At 44.3% G+C, this 27,068-nt stretch overlaps 1 protein-coding gene across 1 annotated transcript in view; it reads right to left on the bottom strand.

The window, feature by feature from the left end:
- TMEM178B (transmembrane protein 178B) overlaps positions 1-27,068 on the bottom strand; it is a 314,118-nt gene that overhangs the window by 202,877 nt on the left and 84,173 nt on the right. Inside the window, exon 2 of the mRNA XM_056847276.1 lies at positions 24,743-24,856. Coding sequence (XP_056703254.1) covers positions 24,743-24,856 — 114 coding nt within the window. The remainder of the gene's footprint in view (positions 1-24,742; positions 24,857-27,068) is intronic.

Genomic DNA, 27,068 nt, shown 5'->3' with positions numbered 1-27,068 from the left:
TAAAGTCAAAAGATACATACCCAAATGGACGGCATGTAGCCGAGTAGTGCTAGCGGATGGCGAATCTGCGCCATCTGCTAGGGCACGAGTGTTTCGCCAATTTAAAGGGGAAGACACTAATTTCACACAGCTGTAATGTATACAGGAAATAACCCCTAGTGGGGTGAAATGTACAATCATACAGATTCTATGTAATCTAATATAGAAAAGTGTGCCATAATGAAAAAGATGATTTCTTGGACTATAACGACCAGAGGTTGTCTTGACACTTACCTTGTGATATCTCAGGAGTGTTTCCATGAACTTTGTTGACACTTACCTTGTAACACCTCGGGAGTGTTTTCATGTAATTGTATTTTGTTGTTCTTGTTTAGAATACAATGATTTTCACTGCTTAACCTTAGTAGTTTCATGCCTTTGCCATAAGTGCCCTCTGCTTGTTATTACCATTGACGTTTGGGCACCAGCCTCCTTAATTTGATTTCCAAACCTCCAGGTAGTAGCTGGAGATCTCCCGCTATTACAACTGATCTCCAGCTGATCGAGATCAGTTCACCTGGAGAAAATGGCCGCTTTGGCAATTGGACTCTATGGCACTGAAGTCCCTCTCCTCCCCAAACCCTGCCCTCCTCAGGCTCCACCCCAAAAATCTCCAGGTATTTCCCAACCTCAAGATGGCAACCCTAGAGGCAGGTGCAAGCTTTTTGCTAGACTCAGTCTTCACTGCAAAGTGGCTTTTGGCTGGAATACTGGATGCTTCTCTTGGTTTGGAGCAACAAACCCAGATGTAGTAACCACGATGCCCGCCAATGCATTTCCAGGCACAGTGGGGGAAGCATAGGGATTTCAGCCTCCAGGTGGGACCGAGGGATCCCCCGCAATTAGAGCTCATCTCCAGACAACAGAAATCAGTTCCCCTGGAGAAAACGGCTGCTTTGGAGGGTGGGCTCTATGACATTGCACCCCACTGAGGCTCCTGTCCTCCCCAGGCTGCATCCCCAAATCTCCAGGAGTTTCCCAGCCTGGATATGGCAACCCTAGCCCGGAGGCACACCATGGTTTCTTCATCTTCTGGGCTCCTGACTGGCAGTATAATCAATTTGCAATCTGCCTCTCGGAATCTCAGAAATTCTACTGGTGTGCTCAGAGCTTCCATATTAAGCTATAGAAGGGGGTAGAAACTCGAGGGGTGTGAGGATCTCTCCTTTTCTGTTTTGTTTTCTCTGCGCCATCTGCTCTTGCAAACAAAGAAGAAAGAAACGCAGCCTTTCCCACTCCATTCCACTTCAATGCCGGTCCACTGACAGAGGCGGGAAGCAGCCCACAATCTACCTGAGATGACAGGAAGCCTCTTCCACGACATCCCACTGGTGGGGGGAGCAGAGGCTTCTGGGAGAGAGGGATTATACACACATACACATGCATGTGCATGCACAAGTAATTTTTGCAAGAAACACCCAAGTTCACTTGCAGTAAAAAAAAAATGAACAAAAAAATAAGCTGAAATAATTGAAATTTTAAAATAAGAAATAATAAAAGCAGCAGATATGCAATAAAAAACAAGAAAAGCTCAAATGCAGCAGGTTAAAATTCTCCATTAAAATCCACTAAAGTTGTGTGGTGTAAAATAAAGCTTGAAAGGGGGGCGCACTGATGCAGAGTCCAAGCAGAGGAGAAAAATGGTGGCACCATGGGGGGGGGGGGTATATCGCACACAGAGATCCCCATGCATTTCGCACACTGCTTCATCAAGGTATCCAAAATGATATTCCAAACTTACAGCACATCCATTCTGTCTGGAAAACTGACATAGCCAGAAACCCGGCAAAACCTCTCTTTCCACAACAATCCACTCCTGATTAAAGCAACAGCTGCAATAATACAGAGAATGAATCCTCTTTGCAAGCCGTCTGCCATCATCTTCCACTCATGCTCTTCTCCGAGCTTTGCCAGCCACATTAGGAACTGCTTCTGTGCTCTAAGCAAAGGTCAGTTGTGGTACATTTGCAAAAGATCTTCTCCTCCCTCAAACAGAGGCTCAGGATCAAGAATCCTTTTCCATCTGGGCAGCCCTGCCTAGTAAACACCAAGTGGAAATATCATCAAGCCAGTTCCTTCATCATACACAGTGTGCTGGGGCACGTGGAAGTTTCTGCTAAATCCCTAAGATAGTTGGTTGGAGAAACCTGGGCAGGGATGATCTGCAAGGAATCTGGAGTCTGGAGAAGAGAAGGTTAAGGGGTGACATGATAGCCATGTTTAAATATTTGAAGGGATGCCATGTTAATGAGGGAACTAGCTTGTTCTCTGTTGCTTTAGAGACTAGGACAAGGAGTAATGGATTTAAACTAAGAGAAAAACGATTCCATCTAAACATTAGGAAGAACTTTCTGACGGTGAGGGCGGTTCAATGGTGGAATGTGCTGCCTCGGGGGAGGGGGAGTCCCCGCCTTCAGAGGTCTTTAAGCAGAGGCTGGATGGCCATCTGTCGGGAGTGCTTTGATTGTGGGATCCTGCATGGCAGGGGGTTGGACTGGATGGCCCTTGTGGTCTCTTCCAACCTTGTGTGATTTGTGAATCAGTAAGGAACTGGAGGAGGGAGGGGTAGGGTTGCCAGGTCCCTCTTCACCACTGGTGGGAGATTTTTGGGGTGGAGCCTGAGGAGGGCGGGGTTTGGGGAGGAAAGGGGCTTCAGTGCCATAGAGTCCAATTGCCAAAGTGGCCATTTTCTCCAGGTGAACTGATCTCTATCAGCTAGAGATCAGTTGTAATAGCGGGAGATCTCCAGCTACTACCTGGAGGTTAGAAACCCTAAGGAGGGGAGTTTTCTCATGTTATAGTCCGTGGAATTATGATGTTCTGGGCCAAATGTCAACACTTTTAACTGAAGACGAGTCAAGGGAAGTAATGCCCGAACTGTGAGCAACAAGGTACACTGAGGTACAATGACAGAACTGCTAGCGGGCAATTTAGTTCAATTTTCCTGTAAGCTGAGGTGCCCACCAACAGAGGAGGCCTCCTGCTGCAACTCTGCATGAGTCACTGTCCAGAAGTTGCCTCCTTCCTAATCAGCCCCTTCTGGAGCCAAGTGAATCCACCACGTCTTTGCATCAGTTGTGATTGAGCCACTCAATCACTCAGAAACTTAGAGGAATTATCTATCCTTTGAGAAGGCACATCCAGATCAGTAACTAATACAGAAACAAGACGGGCTTCTCTAAGGGAGAGGGAGGATGCTCATCCAGAATAAGTATTTCACACACATCTGCAGCTTCAAACAACCTCAATATTTATAAGCTGGCCTAGCCAGATACTACCCAGATACAGCTGTAGCCAAAAACTGAAGTGCTTTAAATAGCAGACCCTTCAGAAAACCCTTGCCTTTTAATATTTCTCAGAGGAAACCACCTATAATATATGGACTGTGGACCAGTAATCTTTCATGTGCAATTGACTGCTACTTCAGAATATCTCCAACAAACCTGCTCACCTTGACACAGTAGCTAAATGATGGCTTTTTCCAAAGACATATGTTGTAAATTCTGGACCGTTAAAGAAGACAGTATTGTCTTGCTGTTGAGACAATGGCTGCCCAGAGATTTGCAATTCTACTCATGTTTCTGCTGTTATTTTTCAGAGTCCCATAAAACTTTGCACTGAAAACATGTACTCTCGTATCTGAAACATTTCATGTTTCAGAGTGGAAATGTATTTCCTAATTTTGTACACACTTGCATGTGTGTCCTCTTGTGATTTGATAGGTATGTGCTCTTCTATTCACTAAACAGTGTACGCATTTCATACTCTTTATCTCTCGTGTGAGTACTGTGGTGACTGAGGCAAGGTTGTGGGTTTTATTTATTGAATTAGGACTTTTTTATCCCTTCCCTTTCCTCCAAGGACCTCAGGGCAGTAGACATGGTTTTCTCCCCTCCCCCATTTTATCTTCTCAACAATCCTGTGAGGGAGGCTAGGCTGAGAGCATGGGACTGGCCAAGGTCACTCAGTGAATTTCATGGCTAAGCGAGGATTTGAACCCAGGTCTCCCAGGACCTAGTTCGACACAATAACCACTGCACCACACTGGCTCTTCCACTTTCAAGGTGCTAGGCCAAGAGAACCTTTTCCGTACAGAGTCTGTGGTCTTTTGTGCACGGCTGTTTCCCTCGCCGTCACCCCTCTCTACTCGTTCTGGTGGTCGTCTAGGGCTGCTTTTTCTCTCCGGCGCCCCAGTTGGACTCATGATGTCATCACACTGGATGGCTCCCCCTCCCTTCCCCTGCCTGCTTCCGCCCGCCGACACCTGAGAGTCGGCGGGCAACAGGAGCAACGGGTGTTAAATTGCCCGCCAGAAGCAGGCAGTTGGGAACCCTATTCCACACGTTTCCCCCTATTCCACACCCATGCCTTTAAACCAAATTATTTATTCCATTCACACGTTATCAAAAATATTTCCATTTGTCCTTATCTACAAATGGATCCCAAGCAAGTGCCAAAATATCATTAAAACCATAACGCAAACCTTCAAATAGACTAACAAGAATTTTATACTGTCTAAATCACAGGTCTAAAACCAATTTGAGTCAGCAGCCTAAAAGCCTTTGGAAAAAAGAAAGTTTTCTCCTACTTCCCCAAAGCCATGAAGGATTTTTTTTTTTGGCATTTTCTTTATCAAGGGCATCCTGCAGCTGAAGTACTACCACCCAAAACTCCTGAATTATCAACAAATCTGACCCCTGAAGATAGAAACACATAAATGCATCCAACGTGACTTGTGGGCTCCTAATGCATTCTCCTGTGTGCTAAACACATTCCGTTGTTCCCCAACGATGCGAGGAATGTCTAAGCAGGGGATGTGGTGGCAGGAAGGCTCTAATATATAACTGCTAGCTCACCAGAAGAGGAATCTGCTGAAGGTGAGTGCCACCAGCACAGGCCTAGGCATAGGGTTGCCCACCTCCAGGTATTAGCTGGAGATCTCCTGCTATTACGACTGACCTCCAGCTGATAGAGATCAGTTCACCTGGAGGAAATGGCTGCTTTGGCAACTGGACTCTGTGGCATTGAAGTCCTTCCCCTCCCCAAACCCTGCCCTCCTCAGGCTCCACCCCCAAAATTTCCAGGTATTTCCCAACCCAGAGCTGGCAACCCTACCTAAGCATAAGGAAATACTTAAAGCTACTGACTCAGGTGTTGTCAGCTGGCACAAAAGGAGCCAACGGGATATCAAGCCACAAGACGCTGTCCTTGTTCTTTAGTCTGAGCACCCATCCTTTTTGTAAAGACCAAGCTGTTATTATAAGGCTCTTTCTAGATCATCAAGAGATCAGCCTGCTTGCTCGCCCACCCAGAGTGTGTCTCGCCTCAGCTGTCCTTCACTGCCTAGCCAGTGGTGACCAGGCTTGCTGGATGCGGCTGGGGAGCTGTAGATGTACCTCGAGACCACCAGTCCAGTCCTGATCACAGGGTGAGGAGGACAATGGATGCACTACCTCATTTAGGGTACTGCTTCACCTAGGGCTGCCAACCTCCAAGTGATGGCTGGAGATCCCCTAGAATTTCAACTGGTCTCCAGATGACAGAGATCAGTTCCCCTGGAGAAAATGGCTGGTTTGGAAGTTGGTCTCTATGGCATTACTAGGGTTGCCAGGTCCCTCCTCACTACTGGCGGGAGGTTTTGGGGGCGGAGCCTGAGGAGGGTGGGGTTTGGGGACGGGAGGGACTTCAAGGCCATAGAGTCCAATGGCCAAAGCGGCCATTTTCTCCAGGTGAACTGACCTCTATCTGCTGGAGATCAGTTGTAATAACAGGAGACCTCCAGCTACTACCTGGAGGTTGACAACCCTAGGTGTTACACCCTGCTCAAGTCCCTCCCCTTCTGAAATCCCACCCTCCCCAGGCTCTACCTCCATCTCAAGGGTTACCAATTTGAGGGGACACTTGCCAGCAGGACACTTGCCAGCAGTTTGAGGGGACACTTGCCAGCCTAGGTCTCTGTTGCTGGCAACACAGCGATGTCACTTCCAGCATGCACAGGAAGTGATGTCATCACATTGCAGGTGCCTGCGTGGATACTCTGGTATTTGGGCATAATTCTATGGTAAAAATGGCTTCTACCTTAGAGGTTTTGCCAAAATACCAGTGCCCCCCCCCCCATGGTGCCGGCAACATGATGGCTAGGGTTGCAAGCTTCGAGTTAGGAAATACCTGGAGATTTTGGGGGTGGAGCCTGAGGAGGGGCGGGACTTCAATGGGGTATAAGGCCATAGAGTTCACCATCCAATGTGGCCATTTTCTCCAGGCGAACTCATCTCTATCGCCTGGACATCATTTGTAATCCCAGGAGATCTCCAGTCACTACCTGGAGGTTGGCAATCCTAACCTAAGTATAGCTCAAAGCAGAGGCTTTTCAGTTTGCAGCACTTTCACTTAACAAATAAAGGCGTCTTTTTAGAATATGAGCTCCGCAAACATGGCAGTACTGCAAACTCTGCCCAGCAGGCCCATTAAGTGCCTCCTACCTAAGATTCCCTATGGAGGGTTTTTCAAGATCACAATGATCACCTCTATTCTTCAAGTGATCCTGGAAGTTCTCCCCTTTAACTACTATGACTGTCAGAATGACGTGATGTTTCAAAGGAGAAGGAGTAACTTAAGGGTTATTATTTATTTAAGTCAAGTGTTCACTAGAAGGTAAAATGTTCTTGATTTAAATCAGACTCCCATGAAAGTGTTCTTAGGAGTTCAGCCACAGACACTTCGACTTCATGAGCATTCTGTTGGTTAGGAGGAGGAGGGGAGGGGCTGTGGCTCAGTGGTAGAGCATCTGCTTGGCATGCAGAAGGTCCCAGGTTCAATCCCCAGCATCTCCAGTTAAAGGGACTAGGCAAGTAGGTGATGTGAAAGACCTCTGCCTGAGACCCTGGAGAGCCGCTGCCGGTCTGAGTAGACAATACTGACTTTGATGGACCAAGGGTCTGATTCAGTATAAGGCAGCTTCATGTGTTCATGTGAGGAAATCACCGATTTGTAGGGTTGCCAGGTCTCTCTTTGCCACCTGTGGGAGGTTTTTGGGGCGGAGCCTGAGGAGGGCAGGGTTTGGAGAGAGGAGGGACTTCAGTGCAATTGCCAAAGCAGCCGTTTTCTCCAGGTGAACTGATCTCTATCGGCTGGAGATCAGTTGTAATAGCAGGAGATCTCCAGCTAGTACCTGGTGGTTGGCAACCCTACCGATTTGTCAGTTTTTGCTTGTTTTGTTAGTTCATTTTGAATCTCTTACCTGGAAACATGGCTATCTTGGTGTTCTTTGAACAGAAAGGGGGAGGATAAATTTCCCCAATGAGTAAAACAAAAATGGCAGCCCTTCTAGAGAAGAAGACTGGCTGGTTCCTTGTGTTCCTATTAGATCACTGGTTTCCAAATTTTCTACCTTCAAGAAACCACAGTGCGTTTTCTACCAACCAACACATACCTGTTTGGGTTGAAAGGATTCTGGGATGTTGTCAGGGCACACTCTAGAGAATTTCAGGTAGGACACTTTGTAGTCCTCTTGGGCTTTTCTGTTGCCTCTTGCCTATATTAACATATGACCTAAAACACACCCAACATGCAGCCACAAGAGGATATTAGTAGAGGTGGGTAAACAGTGTTTCAGAATAGGTCATCAGTCTTTCCTGATCTTTTCTTTGATGAATTCCCAGGACCCCCTGAAATGCAGTTTGAAAACCACTGCCTAAATGCACTATCAACCCAACCTATTGTTGAACCCCAGGCCTAGTAAAAAAAAAAAAAAACCAGCGGCTGAGTAGGGTTGCCAACCTCCAGGTACTAGCTGGAGATCTCCTGCTATTGCAACTGATCTCCAGCCGAGAGAGAAAATGGCTGCTTTGGTAATTGGACTCTATGGCATTGAAGTCCCACTCCTCCCCAAACCCCGCCCTCCTCAGCCTTCGCCCAAAAAACCTCCCACCTGTGGCGAAGAGGAAGGCTGAGAAACATACCAAAGCTAAAACATGTTTTCCAGGCGCTGCACACTCCTTGAAAAGAACAGCTATTATACAGTACAGTCGGGAATTGCACAAAGATCTGTGCCTACTTACAGGTATGCTGTGAGGCTGTTTTCAAATTGGGGGGGAAAGATGGCATGGCCATAGATAGGAGGAGCTGTGGTGCTCATTAGTAGTGATGTGTCAGGTCCTAGCCAGTGGGGTGCCTGTGGCACTCAACAACCACATTCCACACAACAATCAAGATAGCAATTAGGGTTGCCATCCCCAGGCTGGGAAATACCTGGAGATTCTGGGGGAGGAGCCTGAGGAGGGCAGGGTTTGGAGAAAGGAGGGACTTCACTGGGGTATGATGCCATAGAGTCCACCTTCCAAAGCAGCCATTTTCTCCAGGAGAATTGATCTCGGTTGCCTGGAGATCAATTGTAATAGCGGGAGTTCCCCAGCCTGGAGATTGGCAACTCTAATTGCAGTAGATATACTAGCTGTCAGTGGGTACAGAAATACCATTTCCCCAGTGGAAAAGAGCAAGAGTCCAGTAGCACCTTAAAGACTAACAAAATTTCTGGCAGGGTTTGAGCTTTCAGGAGTCATGGCTCACTTCTGCAGATACAGCTAGCATGTGAGTCCATCTATCCTTAAGCAGCAAAGAGTGAATTCAGACACCCAATGGCAATAGCATGTAAATGCCAAATGACAATAGTGGACATGATTGGATTAGGTGTGATATGCAGAGGGGTGGTAGGTGTGGAGAAATCTTTTCTACTGCTACAGACAAACTATCATGGCAACCCATCATGATCTTTCCCCCCAGTGACAGTGTACTGTGATTTGAGAGAAGAGCCACGCAACTGGGTAACAGCTTGCATGAAGATCATGGGAGAGTCATTGCGGGAGGGGGGGGATCCTTTTAAATGATGCTGCCGCTTTCCTTCATTTTACCTTTGTGCAAAATTTGCATCCCTTAATTGGAACCCTTGCATTCTCCGCCTGTAATTCATTTCCCAGCGACTGATGTAAATGAAAGTGTTCATATTACTTTTTGCAGATATTTTCCCTTCTAGCCTGACAAATGGCTTTGAAGGAGGGATAAAAGATACTTCCGCCCAATCAAAATAGATTCTAAAGTGGCTTCTCTGTGTATCACACAACACATATGTGTTTTGGACACAGCAAGCCAGCAAGTGGGGGCTGGGAAAGCTTGGGCCGCCGCTGCTCGAAATTTTGGTAGGTTCTGGGGTGCCTGTTCAGGTCTTTGAAAGCAATCGAGGGGAACCTCTTGAGAACTCAACAGCAAGGCTTCAGGTAACAGCAATTACAAAGGCCAAATGTTTCACACATCTCATCTATGAGACGGTGTGAAAGACTGCTGAGAGGTGGGCGGCGTCCATAAAAGCTTAAAAGGATATGATGGAAGAAAATATCACGGACGAGATGGAATTTTGAAAGATGGCTACTTCAGTTCCCTATTTAGATCTTGCTTCTTTCTTGTGAAAAAAAAGCCTCAAGCATGTTTTTTCTCACCAGTTTCCTGTTCCCATGACAGGTTTTTTTTTCCTGTTAAGATTATTCCTTTTTTTTCAATGTTCTTTTCGTGCCAAGCACATATAAATGGTGCGAATATAGTGTAAAACGACGTACAAGAAACAAAAGAATCCTGACAAAGGGAGCCTTGACTTTTGAAAGCATATTCCCCCCCCCCCAAAAAAAAATGTTGTTGGTCTCTACGGTTCTACTAGACTCTAATCTAGTGCTTCTGTGTTGTTTTTTAAACAGGGTAAATGCAAACTCATGACAACATATACAATCAAAAGATTAAGTAGCAGGGAAAGGGATTTGGGGGGGACATGCCTGCCAGTTAGTAAGATCTATGGTGAGCTTCTGATTCTCTTTTTGATACAGGTGCTAAAGCCTGGATGTGGCCAGAGTAGGGTTGCCAGTCTCCAGCTGGTGGCTGGAGATCTCCATTACATCTGATCTCCAGGTGACAGGGATCAGTTCACCTGGATAAAATGGCCTCTTTGGAAGGTGGAGTCTATGGCATCATACCCCATTGAAGTCCCTCCCCAAACCTCACCCTGCTCAAGCTGCACCCCCAAAATCTCCAGGTATTTCCCAACCTGGAGCTGGCAACCCTAGGCCAGAGGCACAAGCCTTTTGGTGTGAGTAGAAGGGCAGGAGTCAAAGATCACTTGGCCCTTGGCTATTGAAGCATGGTTCACAACCTGTAGCCCTGAGTGGACCAGTGGGTTCAGGAGCACCTGAAGATATGGTTAGGGTTGCCAACCTCCAGGTACTAGCTGGAGATCTCCAGCCGATAGAAATCAGTTCACCTGGATAAAATAGCCGCTTTGGCAATTGGACTCTATGGTGTTGAAGTCCCTCCCCTCCCCAAACCCTGCCCTCCTCAGGCTCCACCCCAAAAACTTCCCAACAGTGGCGAAGAGGGACATGGCAACCCTAGATATGGGGCATCGTCCTCTGTTTTTTCTTGTTTATTTAAATTACATATTGGAAAAGTGGGGGAAAAACTACTTCGACAGGAAACAAAATTGGTCTTATCGCCTCATCCTGAAAAAGCACACATTTCCGCCCAGGGATAGACAGCCAAATGGATCCTTGACCCCCATTGAGCCCTCCTATGCAATTTTAATAAGCCCAACCTTGAGAAAGGGAATAAGAGACTGAGACCCTCCTGAATAATTCACAGCCTTTGTTATGTACAGCAGAGGAGTCCCTCTCATGTCAGTAAGTGATAGGCTCCCATTGATTTCTCCTCCTCACAGTCCCTCGATGAGAATTAAGTTTAAATTTCCAATAGTAAACAGAGACAACTAAGGGCGAGTCAAGCAAAAGGCAGCAGAGATCGCAAAGAAATTATACGGATTTTCTGTACGGACATGCGCGCTCGTGCATGCTTGCGCGCGCACAAATGTGATTAATTAGCTGTCCCGCACAAATGATGAAGCGAAGATTCTGTTGAGTTGGGAGGCCAGCAATCATGTGCATGTTCATCCTCCATTAAGGATAACCATTAAATTAAACATCCATCTATGCTTACCAGACGGGCCCTGCTCTGAAATCCAACAGAAGTTGCCCTGCGACGGATTTCTCTTTAGGGCCGGCATTAGGGATGGATGGGGCAGTGGGAGGGGACCTTGGGACCGAGGTGCACAGAGTAGGGTGGTGAAAAGAAAAAAAAAACCTTGCATCGAGCTGTGATGCAGCAAACATTTTCTAGAGTTCTGCTAGGCAATTAAGGAACAGCGCAGATGGTCTCCAGAAGTCTTGATCCAAAATTGTACCTGAAGTTGGCCTCCAAGGATGAGAAAATGTAAATGGAGGGGTAAGCTCCCACAATGGGAAACATAATTATTGCAATAACAAAAACAAATTCAAATAATTATTATAATTATTTTGAAGCTACTGAAGTGCATTCGAGAACATTATTCTAGAATCACGGAATCATCGAATCATAGAGTTGGAAGGGACTACCAGGGTCATCAAGTCCAACCCTCTGCAAAATGTAGGAAATTCACAACTACCTCCCCCCCACACACCTAGTGACCAGAAGATGGCCAAGATGCCCTCCCTCTCATCATCTGCCTAAGGTCACAGAATCAGCATTGCTGACAGATGGCCATCTAACCTCTTCTTAAAAACCTCCAGGGAAGGAGAGCTTACCACCTCCCGAGGAAGCCTGTTCCACTGAGGAACCGCTCTAACTGTTAGAAAATTCTTCCTAATGTCTAGACGGAAACTCTTTTGATTTAATTTCAACTCTTTGGTTCTGGTCTGACCTTCTTGGGCAACAGAAAACAACTCTGCACCATCCTCAATATGACAGCTCCTCAAGTACTTGAACATGGTTATCCCCTCTCAGTCTTCTCCTCTTCAGGCTAAACATACCCAGATCATAAGAACATAAGAACATAAGAAAGGCCCTGCTGGATCAGACCAAGGCCCATCAAGTCCAGCAGTCCATTCACACAGTGGCCAACCAGGTGCCTTTAGGAAGCCACAAACAAGACGACTGCAGCAGCACCATCCTGCCTGTGTTCCACCGCACCCAAAATAATAGGCATGCTCCTCTGATACTAGAGAGAATAGGTATGCAGCATGACCAGTATCCATTCTAACTAATAACCATGAATACCCCTCTCAATAACCATGAATACCCCTCTCCTCCATGAATATGTCCACTCCCCTCTTAAAGCCCTCCAAGCTGGCAGCCATCACCACATCCTGGGGCAGGGAGTTCCACAATTTAACTATGTGTTGTGTGAAAAAATATTTCCTTTTATCTGTTTTGAATCTCTCGCTCTCCAGCTTTAGCAGATGACCCCATGTTCTAGTATTATGGGAGAGGGAGAAAAATTTCTCCCTATCCACTCTCTCCAAACCATGTATAATTTTATAGACCTCTATCATGTCTCCCCTCAGCCGCCTTCTTTCCAAGCTAAACAGCCCTAAGCGTCCTAACCGCTCCCCATAGGACAGTTGCCCTAGTCCCTTAATCATTTTGGTTGCTCTTTTCTGCACCTTCTCAAGCTCTGTAATATCCGTTTTTATGAGTGGTGACCAGAACTGTACACAGTATTCCAAGTGTGGTCTCACCATAGATTTGTACAAGGGCAGTATGATATCAGCAGTTTTATTCTCTATTCCTTGTCTAATTATGGCCAGCATGGAATTTGCCTTTTTTAAAGCAGCCGCACACTGGGTTGACATCTTCATTGAGCTATCCACTACCACCCCAAGATCCCTTTCTTGGTCTGTCGCTGCCAGCACAGATCCCATCAGTGTATATGTGAAGTTGGGTTTTTTTGCCCCAATATGCATCACTTTACACTTGCTCACATTGAATCTCATTTGCCATTGAATCTCATTTGCCCATTCTTCCAGTACGCAGAGATCCTTCTGGAGCTCTTCCCAGTCCAATTTTGTTTTAATCACCCTAAATAATTTGGTGTCATCTGCAAACTTGGCTACTTCACCGTTTAACCCCAACTCCAGGTTGAAAAGCACCGGTCCCAACACAGATCCCTGAGGCACCCCACTGCTCCCTTCTCCAAACCCCACACTCCCCCAAAATCTACAAGTATTTTCCAACCCAGAGCTGGCCACCCTAATTCCAATTAATCTGTAACTAAATTAGAAGTATTTTTTTGGATTAGAATTACTATACAAAAGAGTAGATAAATTTATAATAAGATGGAGGAAGATGAGGGGGAAGTCTTTTAATTAATTTTTTTATTAATAGATGAAAATGCTTTTTGACAACGTTGTTAAATTTTTTATTAGTATTATCTGTGAAATGGATATGTTGCTGGAAAGTTACCCAACAGTAAAAAATTGTGAAAATAATAAAAAAATTATTAAAAAAGAAAAGAAAATGTGTTTCCCAATGTATAGATTTGGAGGTTCGTGTTTATATACCTTAATTTGACATATAAGGAATTGGAGGAGGGGGGTGAAACTTATTTCAGAACTAATTTGATAGTCATCTCCTCTTCCCATGGAATCTTGGGAAGTGTAGTTCTGGGATGAGTTAGGACTCCTACACAGAGTGTAGCTCACCCACTCACCAAACTACAGTTGGGAGGAGACTTTGGAAGAAACCATAGCGGTCAAACTGGAAAGAAAAACCTGTATCAGTTTGTAGCATAGATGTTTCCATAGATACCATTGACAGACAAGTTGGGTGATAACAATTCCTTCTACAAGTTGAGTATCCCTTATCTGAAATGCTTGGGACCAGAAGTTTTTCATATTTCAGATCTTTCCATATTTTTTTAATATTTGCATATACATAATGAAATATCTTGGGGATGAGACCCAAGTCAAAACACGCACTTTATTTATGTGTTATACACATTTTATACAAATAGCCTAAAGGTAATTTTATATAATATTTTAAATAATTTTGTGTGTGGGGGGCATCGTGGAGAACCTGCCATGGGCGCAACCAGCCTACACACGTGCCATTGTATTACCCTTTGTGGGCACTCAAAAAGTCTTGGATTTTGGAGTATTTTGGATATCGGAATTCCGGATAACGGATACTCAACCTATATTAAGTATGGACCATTTTCCTAACAAGTTGTGCTAAAGCCTTTTTCTAGCCTGAAATTCTTCCTGCCTGTGCAGAAGAAAGGAAATTTTTACTTTGTATTAAAAGCCATGGATTGTTGTTTCTGTAGGGGGCTGAATAACAATCACCTTAAAATATTTCACTGGCCAGATTTCACACTGTGGCTGGGGTGTGGCAATAGGCCAGTGAGTAAATAATCAGAGAGATCAATCATAATGAACTGGTCATTAAATTGATATATAAATCAAAAACTGTAGGCGCTCAAGACGAAAAAGATACATTTATACCATACTGAGAGAGCCAGCATAATGTAGCGGTTAAGAGTGGTGGTTTGGAGTGGTGGAGTCTGATCTGGAGAACCGGGTTTGATTCCCCACTCCTTCACACGAGCAGCGGAGACTAATCTGGTGAATTGGATTTGTTTCCCCTCTCCTACACATGAAGCCAGCGGGGTGACCTTGGGCTAGTCACTCTCTCTCAGCCCCACCTACCTCACAGGGTGTCTGTTGTGGGGAGGGGAAGGGAAGGTGATTGTAAGCCGGTTTGATTCTTCCTTAAGTGGTAGAGAAAGTTGGTATATAAAAACTCTTCATCTTCTTCTACTTAAAAAAAAAAAACCATACACACATATTGCAGCACACTCACCCAAAGAATGCGCTATCGTTCTTGATTAGTCAAGAGACACAAAAGTACGCACATCTTTCTCTGTATTTTTCCCCAGAGAGTGAGCAAGAGAGACAGACACTGTCCCACATGCATATTAATAAAGCTATATTTTGACTAGCTGAGTGATTTGAAGTGATTAGTGAGATAAGTTTTACCTGTCAACACCGCCACATGGAAAAAAAAATCTCAGTTATTTCTCTGTGGAGTATCAGGGAGTTGTTTTCAAATCCCCACCCCTTCAAATCCCCCAATAATCTGGGTCTCCTTTTAGAAAAGTATGGTGACAGCCAATGTGAGGATGAAAAGCAACTTTTGCCCCTGTCAGGTAGAAAGGAAGAAGGAAAATTACTCTTGGGAACCAGACATTTCAACAGATCAAAATGCTCATGAATGGCTCCCAGAACGAAGCATATTCTGCAACACTGGGCAAATCTGAACTGCAAACTTTGATCAGTTTTATACCTTGTTAACTGTCATGGTGTCTTCTAAAGAAACCTATGAATTTAAGTTGGTGAAAATCCTCTAACAAGATCCCTAGATGTTCCTTTTCAGTTCCCAGTATTCACTGAGAAGGATTCAGTTCCCAGGATTCACTGACCACAAAACCATTTTAACGTCTGTTCTCTAAGTGCTCTTGTTCAAGAAGATATAGGAGTCAATATAGGATCATGCCACCCTGACCTGGCTGGTCCAGGCTAGCTTGATCTTGTCAGATCTCAGAAGCTAAGCAGGGTCATCCCTGGTTAGTACTTGGATGGGAGACCACCAAGGAATACCAGGGTCGTTACGCAGAGGCAGGAAGTGGCAAACCACCAACTGCGTTCCATGCTGTGACTAGACAGCACTTTGCACACATGTAGGATCATGCCACTGTGGGGCCCAGAACAATGAAGAGCGGGTGATGGTCTGTGCCCTTAAGCCCTGCTCATACCTGCAAAAGTGCAAAGGTGCCTCTAGGCAAGATATCCCAAAGAACATTATGTCCTAAGAGCTTTTCCTACACAGTTCTAGTTTTGATCATCTGAAGAACTCTACTCTTCTGCCGGTTCTTTGGCAGACGGAGAGAATGGGGGACAGATTTTCTTTTTCCAAACAAACCTTGGTGAGGCAAATCATTGCTCTAAAATGCTACCCTTCCCTTCTTCTTGCACCACATTATTTATCTTACAGTCAGATACACAGGATTGGAGCCTTGAAGGACTTCATCCTACTTTGTGCTTTCCAATGGCAGGAAACAGAGCAGGAAACAGAGACCCAGGTGAACCCAAAATGGATCTAATAAACACCTTTCTGGCAATGTTTTTATAGACTCATCATTCATTGTAGTAGTTAAAGTGAATCTCAGAGGGCTTCTTCCATCCCCTCCAAAAATTGAGGCCAGGTCTGATTCTGAACTGTAAACTGGAACAAGCAACACAATGAAGCCCTTTTCAGTTATTGTGTGTCCAGTGATTCTCCATGTGCACCATGAGACCACGCTACATGAGATTGTCTCAACACATATGGTCATTTTATCTGAGTGGGGCAACATGAGAATACATGAGAATATTCCAGCATCAGGGCATGCAAACACATCCCCTGAAAGATCAGGGATTCTGAGTGCATGTACAGAGGCCAGAATATACACGTGTTGACCTACTAGGGTGCTTTTGCGTGTGTTGAATAATGCACTAACAATCCACTTTCAATGCACTTTACAACTGGATTTTACTGTGTGAGACGGCAAAACAGTCACTAAAGTGCATCGAGAGTGGATTGAAAGTGCATTATTCAGCACCTATGTGAAAGCACCTATCCAACAAAATGCATATTGACATGGTTGGCATACAGTGTACTCTCCCAATATGCACAGAAGGCACACTGGAAATGTACTGCCATCGATTGTTGACATAATGGAAAGTTTTTCTTCGAACTTCTATTACTGAGGATTATATAGGTTTGGAAAGTTCCTTAGATTTTTGGGGAAGATCTAAAGTAAATAAGAACATAAAAACATAAGAAAAGCCATGCTGGGTCAAACCAAGGCCCATCAAATCCAGCACTCTGTTCACACAGTGGCCAACCAGGTGCCTCTAGGAAGCCACAAACAAGACGACTGCAGCAGCACCATCCTGCCTGTGTTTCACAGTACCTAATATAATAGGCATGCTCTTCTGATACTGGAAAGAATGTGCCTCACATTACGTCAGACTGCTGGTCTATAATACTCAGTATTGTCTTCTCTGACTGGCAGCAGATCTCCATGGTCTCAGACTGAGGTTTTTTCCCATCATGACTACCTGGTCATTCTAACTACACGTGTCAGGGACTGAAGCTGGGGATCTTCTGGGTGCAAAGCAGATGCTCTGCCAAGTGAATCGCACAACAAATACTTTTTTAAAAAAAATACATTTGAAGACACAGCAGACCTAGTTTTAAGAAAACAAGCAGGCAACTTATATTTAACCCAAATAGATAGTAAACTCAAACACAATTATCTCAATAAAACGTTGACCACCCCCTTGCCTTGAAGCTGCATAGCTGTTCTAGAACTGCCTCCTCGCTTCTCGTGCCCAGGTCTCCTTTTCTTTCAGAGATGATAGCAGTTGCATGCAGAATGCTTTAACCAAGGCCATAGAGAGGAGAATCCCATGCAAAATGGAAGCAACCAGCATTCCAAGAAACATAGCGAAACAGAACAGCTCCTTTGGCTCCAACCACAGAACTGGCCACAACCAAACCAGCTGTGCAAATGCTGCCAGCAGGTCATCAGTCACGGCTATCATGGATTGAGAAGGAGCATGTAAACATAGGACGAATCAGAGCCAGAAATGTTTCCAAATAAACAGGAATATATATATATATATATATATATATATTCTCAATGGGTTCCAGGAAGCATCAGCTACTGCAATATAAACGTGTGCTTTCCAAGGCAGCCCAATGACACAATTTCAACCCGAGCCATGAGCAGAAAAGGGCGCTCAGTTTCCATAGCAATCACACAGTTGTTCCATGGCCAGATGTAACATGTGCCTTGAATTATGGAACATAAAACACAGCTGTTCATCTGTCACTCCTGATAGGAAAGACAGAGATGGTAGTCGCGAAACCGAGAGGAGAACGGCTCATTTGCAACCCTTTGCCATGTTTAGGCTATGAAACGAGATGCAAAAAATGAAAGGCGAGGGTTTTTATCAGCTTAGCAAAAGAGTGGAACTGACGGTTGTGGGAAGAAGGGCAAGTCCCTATCTGGACATGACAGCTGACATCATATTTTATGTATCTCCCTTATGCCTGAAACACTTACATTTTTTTAAAAAACCATTAAAACATTTTTAAAGTCAGCCTTCCTTCCCCAATGGCAGACCAAAAAGGGGGGGGGACAAAAATGGTTGAAATTCTGAACAAACTTTGCAACCAGAGCGAAGAATGAAACACAGTGCAATCAATAAGTAGGATCCTGTCGAAAATGTCCATTTATTCAAGAGGAGGGTGATTTTTGCCAGTACCCCCCATCCTGCTCCTGGGTGTCCCCCCATCCCCCAGGAGCAACACATTAGGGTGGCATTTTGGGCTGCACTAGGAGAAGCACAGAAGCCATACTTCTGTGCATGGAAATGTCAGGTGGGCTTCAACCCTAGGTAGGTTGCATACTTTTCTTCAAACTAGAGACTCTTCAAAACAGAGAGTCTACTTTCCTTCAAACCAGAGAATCTTCAAACCAGAGATATCTACTTTTCTTCAAACCAGCTTGTGAGGACTTGTGGGCTTCTAGATTCTTCTTTTTGAGAGGCAGCAGCGAGGGGGGGGGTCCTTTGGCAAAAGCCAAGGAAGAATGAATCCCTCTCCATTTTCATTTTGAAGGTCTGAGAGTGATAGAACAGGAGCCCCTGGAGCAAAATATTGCAGTGCTTAGAATAACAAACAGCCAGGGCTTTGTGTGCAGCTTGCCTGTGGATCTTTGCATCACTGGGGATTTGGTCTTGCTTTCATGAAAAAATGAAAAATTTTATTAGCCAAGAACATCTGGTAGGAATGTGCTTGTTTCTAGGATCTTTTTTAGTCTTCATCTAATATCTTTCTCTCTTCTTCCTGCAGAAAAGTCGGCCCTCTCCAGAGTCTAATCTCATGTCTACCTCAGGCAAATGGATACACTGGCTTGCAAAGGAGACTTCCCCGAGGACTTCCATCCTGGCTTGTGTTCAACGGCAAGAAAAGGGTAGACAGGCCCATATTGATCTGAGGTTCAGCTCTTCTAGTGCCTGAGGGTTATTTTTTTAAAAAGTCATTTACATGTTTAGCTAACCTTTTTTTTTCATATGGCAAAGAGCGATATTGCCTGATCTTCAAATCGAGCTCCAATTTGTAAACCTGGCCACAACATATGGATGTAATGAAAGGATACCAGCCAAGGGCCATAAACGATTCATTATGGTCAGCATGAGAATCGGAGACTGCAGGGAAATGTGACTTTCAAAGGAAAGGTCTTCAAAAATTAAAACCACTAGAGATTTCCATAAATATCCATCTCTCTCTCTCTCTCTCTCTCTCTCTCTCTCTCTCTCTCTCTCTCTCTGTGTGTGTGTGTGTGTGTGTGTGTGTGTGTGTGTGTGTGTGTGTGTGTGAAGTGCTGTCAAGTCGCTTCCGACTCATGGCGACCCTATGAATCAAAGATCTCCAAAATGTCCTATCTTTTTTATTATTATTATTATTTTTTAGGGAATACAGAAAGGAGAGAAGGGGAAGGTGAAAGTGATTGTAAGCCGGTTTGATTCTTCCTTAAGTGGTAGAGAAAGCCGGCCTATAAAAACCAACTCTTCTTCTTCCCTCCAAGGTAGATTATAAATTCTCAGGACATGAGGAAAAAGCTCTCTCCCTCTTCCATTTTGGGGGCAGTCCTTTGGATGTCCACATGCCATGCAGGACGAAGCTTTTGTCTAGAGACTCCATCTTGTCCATACGGCCAGGGACAATGGAGAGAAGACCCAGCCATGAGAACTAATGCTTAGCTTTAAACTACTGCAACTTCAAGTAAAGCTAGCCAGTCCTATTTCAACAGTACTAGGATAAGAACCGAGTGTAGTATAGGGAAAGGGGATGGCGTGTTTTCCCCTTTTACTTGAACAGAACATGTGTGATTTTTTTATTCAGTTATTAAAGTTTCTTATATTTTAAATGCTCTGTATCTGATCTCTGGGAAATCACCACAGCTGTTCAGTGTTCCTATCTGGAGTGAGGTAATGGGGAGGGGGGCAGAGAACCTCCCCAGCCCTGGATCATGATAGCTCAGATTTGTAAAGTTGTGGTAGATTGCCCTGTGCTAGCTTGTGGAACAACGTGGGCAGGCACAGCAACAAGGCGGAGCCCATCAGTCAGGGGTGTCAAACATATGATCCGTGGGCCGGATCTGGCCCCTTGAGAGCTCTTATCTGGCCCACGGGCCAGCTGAGGCAGCCGCCACCCCCTAGTCCCAATCTGAGCTGGCGAGCCTGCTGCATGTTTGCCAGCCGAAGCAGCCCCCCCCCCCCCAACTCCCGATCTGAGCTGGCAAGGCATGGCCCGGCCTGACCAAGAGACTCTGGCCCTCATAACAGATGAGTTTGACACCCCTGCTCTAAGTGGCAGCACAGGTACAGAGTATTAAATACACAACACCGTTTTGCAGGAGATACTCTCTGAGTCACCGGTGGCAGTGGGTGGATATCAGTTTATTTTTGGCACCTTAGTAAGGAAAGAAAAGGGGAGGCTTGCAACTGCTGCATTTATCCAGCCAAAGGAACAGGAGGGGCATGCAGGTCCATTCCTTCACAAGCTCTTTTATGGACTTCTTCTGGTCTGGGGTCTATTTTAGGGGGAAGGGGGTTAGGGTGCTCACTGGTTGTTTTTATGCTGTTGCTTTTAATGCCTCTTTTGTTTATATGTTAATAATTCATGAAGTTGTATGATTTTATGGTATTGTCTTTACTTGTGAGCCAGCTTAAGTTCTATTTGGCTGAGGAGTTCTCATTTCCCAGAGGTGTATTACCTAAGTCTGCACTCTTACTTGGGAGTAAGTCCCTGTGGGCTCAGCAGAACTTACTAATTAGCAAACATGGAAAATAATTGTGTTGCAGTGCTACAATCCCATATACATTTACTGGGGAGTAAATCATACTGGACTAGGACTTAATTGTATGCAAGCATCCAAAGGATCAAATTGTATGTCAGCAAGTCATCTTGATATTATCACCAACAGGATAAAAGGCAATCCAGATCAACTATGACAAATAAACATCCCTCCCCCAAAGCACCAACTGAGTTCTTTTTGTTAGGAGAAACCAAACAAATAATAAAATAGTGTTCAGATGTTTGGGTTTTCCAGAATTCTTTATCAGGCTAGAATCTATTATAGAGTCCTGGAGAACTCAAAAGCTTGCATGTAATTTTATGATATTTTGTTTCATTAAAATGTATTACATGTTTTTTTGTTTTTTGTTTTGTTTGTTTGTATTGTTTGGATTTTCCTTTGGACCAATATAATTACTGGCAATCTATGACAAATAAATGGATGCCATCAATGATGGACTGGTTTTTGGCACCGATTTCCCTTGAGGCAAAACAGGGAAACACCGCTGAAGCGTTAACATTTGTACATATAAAGTTATTAGATACACTTTTAATTTTGCTTATATTCCATTGGGAATCTCCAAGTTGGCTGTAGCTGACAGAACTGGGGGCAAATGAAGTGCAAGCAGGAAATCGACAGTGTGCATCAAAACACTTGTGAATTCTTTTGGGGAGGGAACACATTTGCAATGCAAAGCTTGAATTAAAATAGCACTCGCAAGTTCATGAGAAACCTAAATCTCCTGGAATATTCTATTTGCTTTACATATTTTATGTATTTTATGGATTTATTATTTTATTCAAACATATCAGTTGGGGGCAGCTCTCTGTCTATCAAGAAGCACACAAATGTTCCATCAAATTGATGCATATGCTTATCCCTGGATGATTTGGATGAATGGATGATTTTCCTCTCTCTACCATCCAGAATATATCCCCTCCCTGCACATACACTCCTATTTTTGTTTTCATATTGTAGAAATGCTTCCTGATGGAGCAAGAAATACATAGTTCATTATCCTTGGCAAACCATCCCGTAAGAATGTTTAGCTCTCTCTATATATTTTAAAAAACAAAAAAACTAAACTAAACTAAAGGACAGGTTAAATCTGACCTTTAAAAACTTCCCTAAAACTTGAGAATCAACACCATTCATGGAACTGAGGATGATCTTGGAAGCATTGTATCCCAATGACACAACTGTGTTACCTCACTAGAGTAGGGTTGCCAACCTCCAGGTGGTGGCTGGAGATCTCCTGCTACTACAACTGATCTCCAGGTGACAGAGATCAGTTCCCCTGGAGAAAATGGCTGCTTTGGCCATTGGACTCTATGGCATTGAAGTCCCTCCCCTCTCAAACCCCACCCTCCTCAGGCTCCACCCTCAAAACCTCCAGATAATTCCCAATTCGGAGCTGGCAACCCTACACTAGAGGTCATTTTGAAGTACCTGATTGGTTGAGGCATCCAAACCTGCTGTAAAAAGAACAACCACAGATAATAAAAGCCTGAAAGGTGTGTGACCAGAGACCATGACGTACCTCTTCCACCCCCTTCAATCTACCCAGTTCCTAAAACATGAATAAGAGATTAATCTCTGTGATGCCAACCTTCAGTCACAAAAGTTTTTTGGGTGGTTGTGCCTCATGCTTGCTGTTTCCCGCAGGCTTCAATATCTATGAGTGGGATCCTGATGGTGCTTTTGGTTTTGATCTCTTTCCGTTCAAGTCATTCCCTATTGTTTTATTCTTAAGGATGGATTTTGGTCAGTTTCATAACATGCTTGTGAGCCAGAAACTATAGTTGCAAGGCAAGGTACGCGCGTATTTTCAATGAATGAATGAATGTTGAGGAAGGAGTCCCGCACACATTTTAAGCTAGTCTTCTTCCTCAAGGTCAGAATGAAATGTGAAGAAATAAAGGCTTTCAATCAAAATTCTATAATATCTGTATAACAAAAATGCTGGTACATTTCACTATGTGCTCTATAAGGAAGCTAAAATGGGCGAAACTATGTACGTGGTTGTCTTTGGACTGTTTCTAAATTTGGGATAGAAGAGCAAGATTTCAGTAGCACTTTAAAGATCAACAAGATTTTCAGGGTACCAGCTTTCAAGAGCCAACGTTCCCTTTGTTTCGACTCTCAAAAGCTTATTCCCTAGAAATCTTATTGGCCTTTATGGAGATGGTGCGTGGAGTAGTGGTTAACAGCAGTGGTTTGGAGCGGTGGACTCTTATCTGGAGAACCGGGTTTGATTCCCCACCCCTCCACATGAGCAATGGACACTAATCTGGTGAACTGAATTTGTTTCCCCACTCCTCCACATAAAGCTAGTTGGGTGACCTTGGGTTAGTCACAGCTCTTAGAGCTCTCTCAGCCCCACCTACTTCACAAATATCTGTTGTGGGAAGGGGAAGGGAAGGTGACTGTAAGCCAGTTTGATTCTTCCTTAAGTGATAAAGTCGGCATATAAAAACCAACTCTTCTTCTGCTGCTGCTGCTGCTTCGGTGCTACAGGACTCAAATCTTGCTCCTCTAGTGCAGACCAACATGGCTGCCTGCCAGAAAATATTTTCTTGGGATAGGAAATTTCCCCCCTATTTTTTTATTGTGCTCCTGAGAAAAAGAACCAGTTCAAAATCCATAATACAATATATGAGGAATTTTCCCAGCCTAGGCCCAACAAAATAAAATAAGACTGCATGGCTAATTCAACAGTTCTTGCTGCTTGAGTATTCACTCATTTCCTACTACTCTTCTTTTCCCCCTTGTTTTTACTCAAAGCTACAAGAACATGCTTTCTTTTCCACAGAATGATTCCAAGCTTACCTCTTGAATGGATTCTGCCATCACTCATCTCCCTATAAATTCTGTTTGGAATAGATATGGTCAAGGACCTTCTACTGTTGTGCTCACATGCAATCATAAGACAATATAATTCTTCCCTCTGGACACAAAAAGGCCCTCTCTCATTTCCCCCAGTGACCAGGGAGGAAAAGGAATGTCTAATGTAAGCCACACATCCCAAAGAGACTCTTTCGCTCTGACGATCTGTTGCTTCTGATGCTGTTACAGCGTGATGCCCATTGGCAATAATGACAACCAGCTAGTTTTCTGGTGGCTTTCTGTGTATTGCCCTAGGCAAAGAGATGGGAAGGGTTGACCTGCGTATGGCCTATAATGCAAGAGGAAAGGGCTCTGGTTGAATAAGCATTCGTTGGAGAGATCTGGGCGGTGCAATAATCCAAGGGGGGGATTTATGAGCCAACATAAACATGACCAACCATGCCAAACCATAGTGCCAAGTGGGAGCCAAGCCCTTCTCAGGACCTCTCCGAAAGTCAAGGGAGGGGAAACCAGGACCATACATTTGATCATACAGTTCTGCTGACCATACAGCTGCTGACCATATATACGTCACCCGAATTCACGCTGATATATTTGAAAGACCATCTCAACATGCCAGAAAGCACCGAGGGGGAAAAATCAACCTATATCAACCCCATCAAATTATATATGTCTTGAGAATCCCCTAGAAGGTTTTCTTTGGCTTCCTGCACTCCAAGATCAGCAGGAAATCCCGCACTGGCATCAACATCATGAACCAAACTATTAGCATGCTGAAGCTGTGACTGAATTAGCCATCACAGTGTCAGTTCCGTTTATCGTTTCCAGATTCAATTCAGCAGCGGCCACTGAGTATCTGTGCTTTGCCCCCAGCATGTACCAATGCAGTGTTTCCAGCATGGCCAAGACATTAACAGAGAGGTGTAAAAACTTGACAAAATACATGGTTTCAGATTCTCTTTCATCCCTTTGCAGAGCCAAAAAGAATGCCGCTTGGTTGCCCATAACTAAGGATGGAAAGAAAGAACAGGAGAGACTTACGCAGGGCATGCCACTCATCCTGGCGGATGGTCTTGGTAATATTGTAGGTGAGGTTCTTGGGAATAGTTGCTGAGGAGTAGTGGTACTTGATGTATGAACACTGGTCAATTGCTCCTGGGAAAGGCAAGAAGAAATCGCAAGGTTAGGCACACAAGAACAGATTTCAAGGAAATCAGTATTTTATAAACCAGGGTAAGCTCTCTGCCCGTGGCATGGAAAACCAGCAATTTTTTGTAAATGTGGACACAGAATGATGTGACAGACAACCGTTTTTCTTTCTGTTATGGATGTTGAAAAGAGTTTTTCATGCCTTATTGGTACTACCAATATAAACAGTCGTAATTCAGGGTTATGCGTGGAATGAAAGAATTAGACATGAAGGGTCCCACATACTACAACTCACCGGCCCTCAATTAAGTTGATCGGTAATGAATTTGGGACAGACAAAAGGAAATACTTCTTTATTTGATGAGTAATTAAATTCTGGAATTGACTACCAGTGGATATAATAATGTCCACAAACATATGTGGCTGTAAAAGGGGATTTCACAGATCCATGGAGAACAGGTCCATCAATAGCTACTAGTGAAGATGGCTAAAGGAAACCTCCATCGTTCAGAAGCAGTAAGTTTCTAGATGGCCCAGGCTAGCCTGATCTCATCAGATCTCAGAAGCCAAGCAGGGTCAGCCCTGGTTAGTAATTGGATGGGAGACCACCAAGTAATGCCAGAGCTGTTGTGCAGAGGAAGGCAATACAATCCACCTTTGTTAGTCTCTTGCCTTGAAATCCTATGAGGTTGCCATAAGTCGGCTGAAGCCTGACAGCAGTTTACACGCACACAAGTCTCTGAAAGATTGCTTATCCCTGGGGAGGGATAACTTTCAGTTAATAACTAAACATTATCAAAGTTCATCTAGTTAAAACCAAAGCTAAAATACATCTTTAGATCACAAAGACAGGCTGCTTAAACATAACAGAGGAATTAGGGGTCATTAAAGAGCCCCATGGCGCAGAGTGGTAAGCTGCAGTACTGCAGTCCAAGCTCTGCTCACGACCTGAGTTCGATCCCGGCGGAGGTTGGTTTCAGGTAGCCGGCTTAAGGTTGACTCAGCCTTCCATCCTTCCGAGGTCGGTAAAATGATACCCAGCTTGCTGGGGATAAAGGGAAGATGACTGGGGAAGGCACTGGCAAACAGCCCCATAAAACCCCATAAAAAGCCTAGTAAACATTGGGATGTGACATCACCCCATGGGTCAGAAAAGACCCAGTGCTTGCACAGGGGACCTTTACCTTTAGGGGTCATTGAAGGAATGCCAGACAAAACAAACATGTTTTCACCCACTGGTGGAGACAGTGCTAGAAGGGAACAGATGAACATCCCTTGGCAAGAAGTTCCATAGTTTTGGAGCCATAGCCAAGAAGGCGCTTTCTCAGGTCACTACCCATCTACCCTCATATATTGGAGGGATCTGAAGAAGGGCCTCAGAACATGACCATAGCAGTTGGGTAGGCTTGTATGGGAGTAGGCGAACATGGGAAAAGCTGTTTAATTATCAGGACAGATTAGGCACTCTTACTCATGTCTAATGTTCTGTATTAAGTAATACATATGTTAATAATCAACACGGTTTGATGATATGTCATTGGTAATCTGATCCTTTGTAGGTACTAATAACAATTTGCTTTACTTGATTTTCTTTGAATTGTTATACTTAATTAAGATGTAACTATTCAATGAGCAAGCACAATCCCACGCTTGGGCTTTGCTGATGAAGTAATACAACTTTATTTTTTTTAATGCTCTACCCTCAGGCAGGGGGGTACCAACATTAAAGTTTCCCATCTGCCCTTCCTATGGGATTTCCTCAAAGATAATACTGGTCAGGAAGATCAAATATATGCTTGGAACCCATCAACATTTCTTCTGTACGTACTCATAGGAAAGTGAAAGGACACAAGGAGCATGAAAAAGGTCAACCAGATTAAGCATCGTGGTTTCCTCAATAGGGAACCCTAGAAATCATAGTTGTACAGGACTAGAGGATCTCAATAATGATACACTTCAATTGATACATTTGAGTCGATTTTGGTTTACTGGTGTCATGGCATGACCCCATACTGGTAACAATTTTGTAGAACTTACAAAACAAATGAAAACATCAGTTCTTGTAGGCTATCCGGGCTGTGTGACCGTGGTCTTGGTATTTTCTTTCCTGACGTTTCGCCAGCAGCTGTGGCCGGCATCTTCAGAGGAGTAACACTGAAGGACAGTGACTCTCAGTGTCAAAGTGTGTTGGAAGAGTAATATATATAGTCGGAAGGGG

The sequence above is a fragment of the Euleptes europaea genome, chromosome 3 (genome assembly GCF_029931775.1).
Source record: "Euleptes europaea isolate rEulEur1 chromosome 3, rEulEur1.hap1, whole genome shotgun sequence".
NCBI lineage: Eukaryota > Metazoa > Chordata > Lepidosauria > Squamata > Sphaerodactylidae > Euleptes > Euleptes europaea.
Note: the sequence above shows the minus strand (reverse complement) of the source record. Positions and strands in the feature narration are given on the sequence as shown.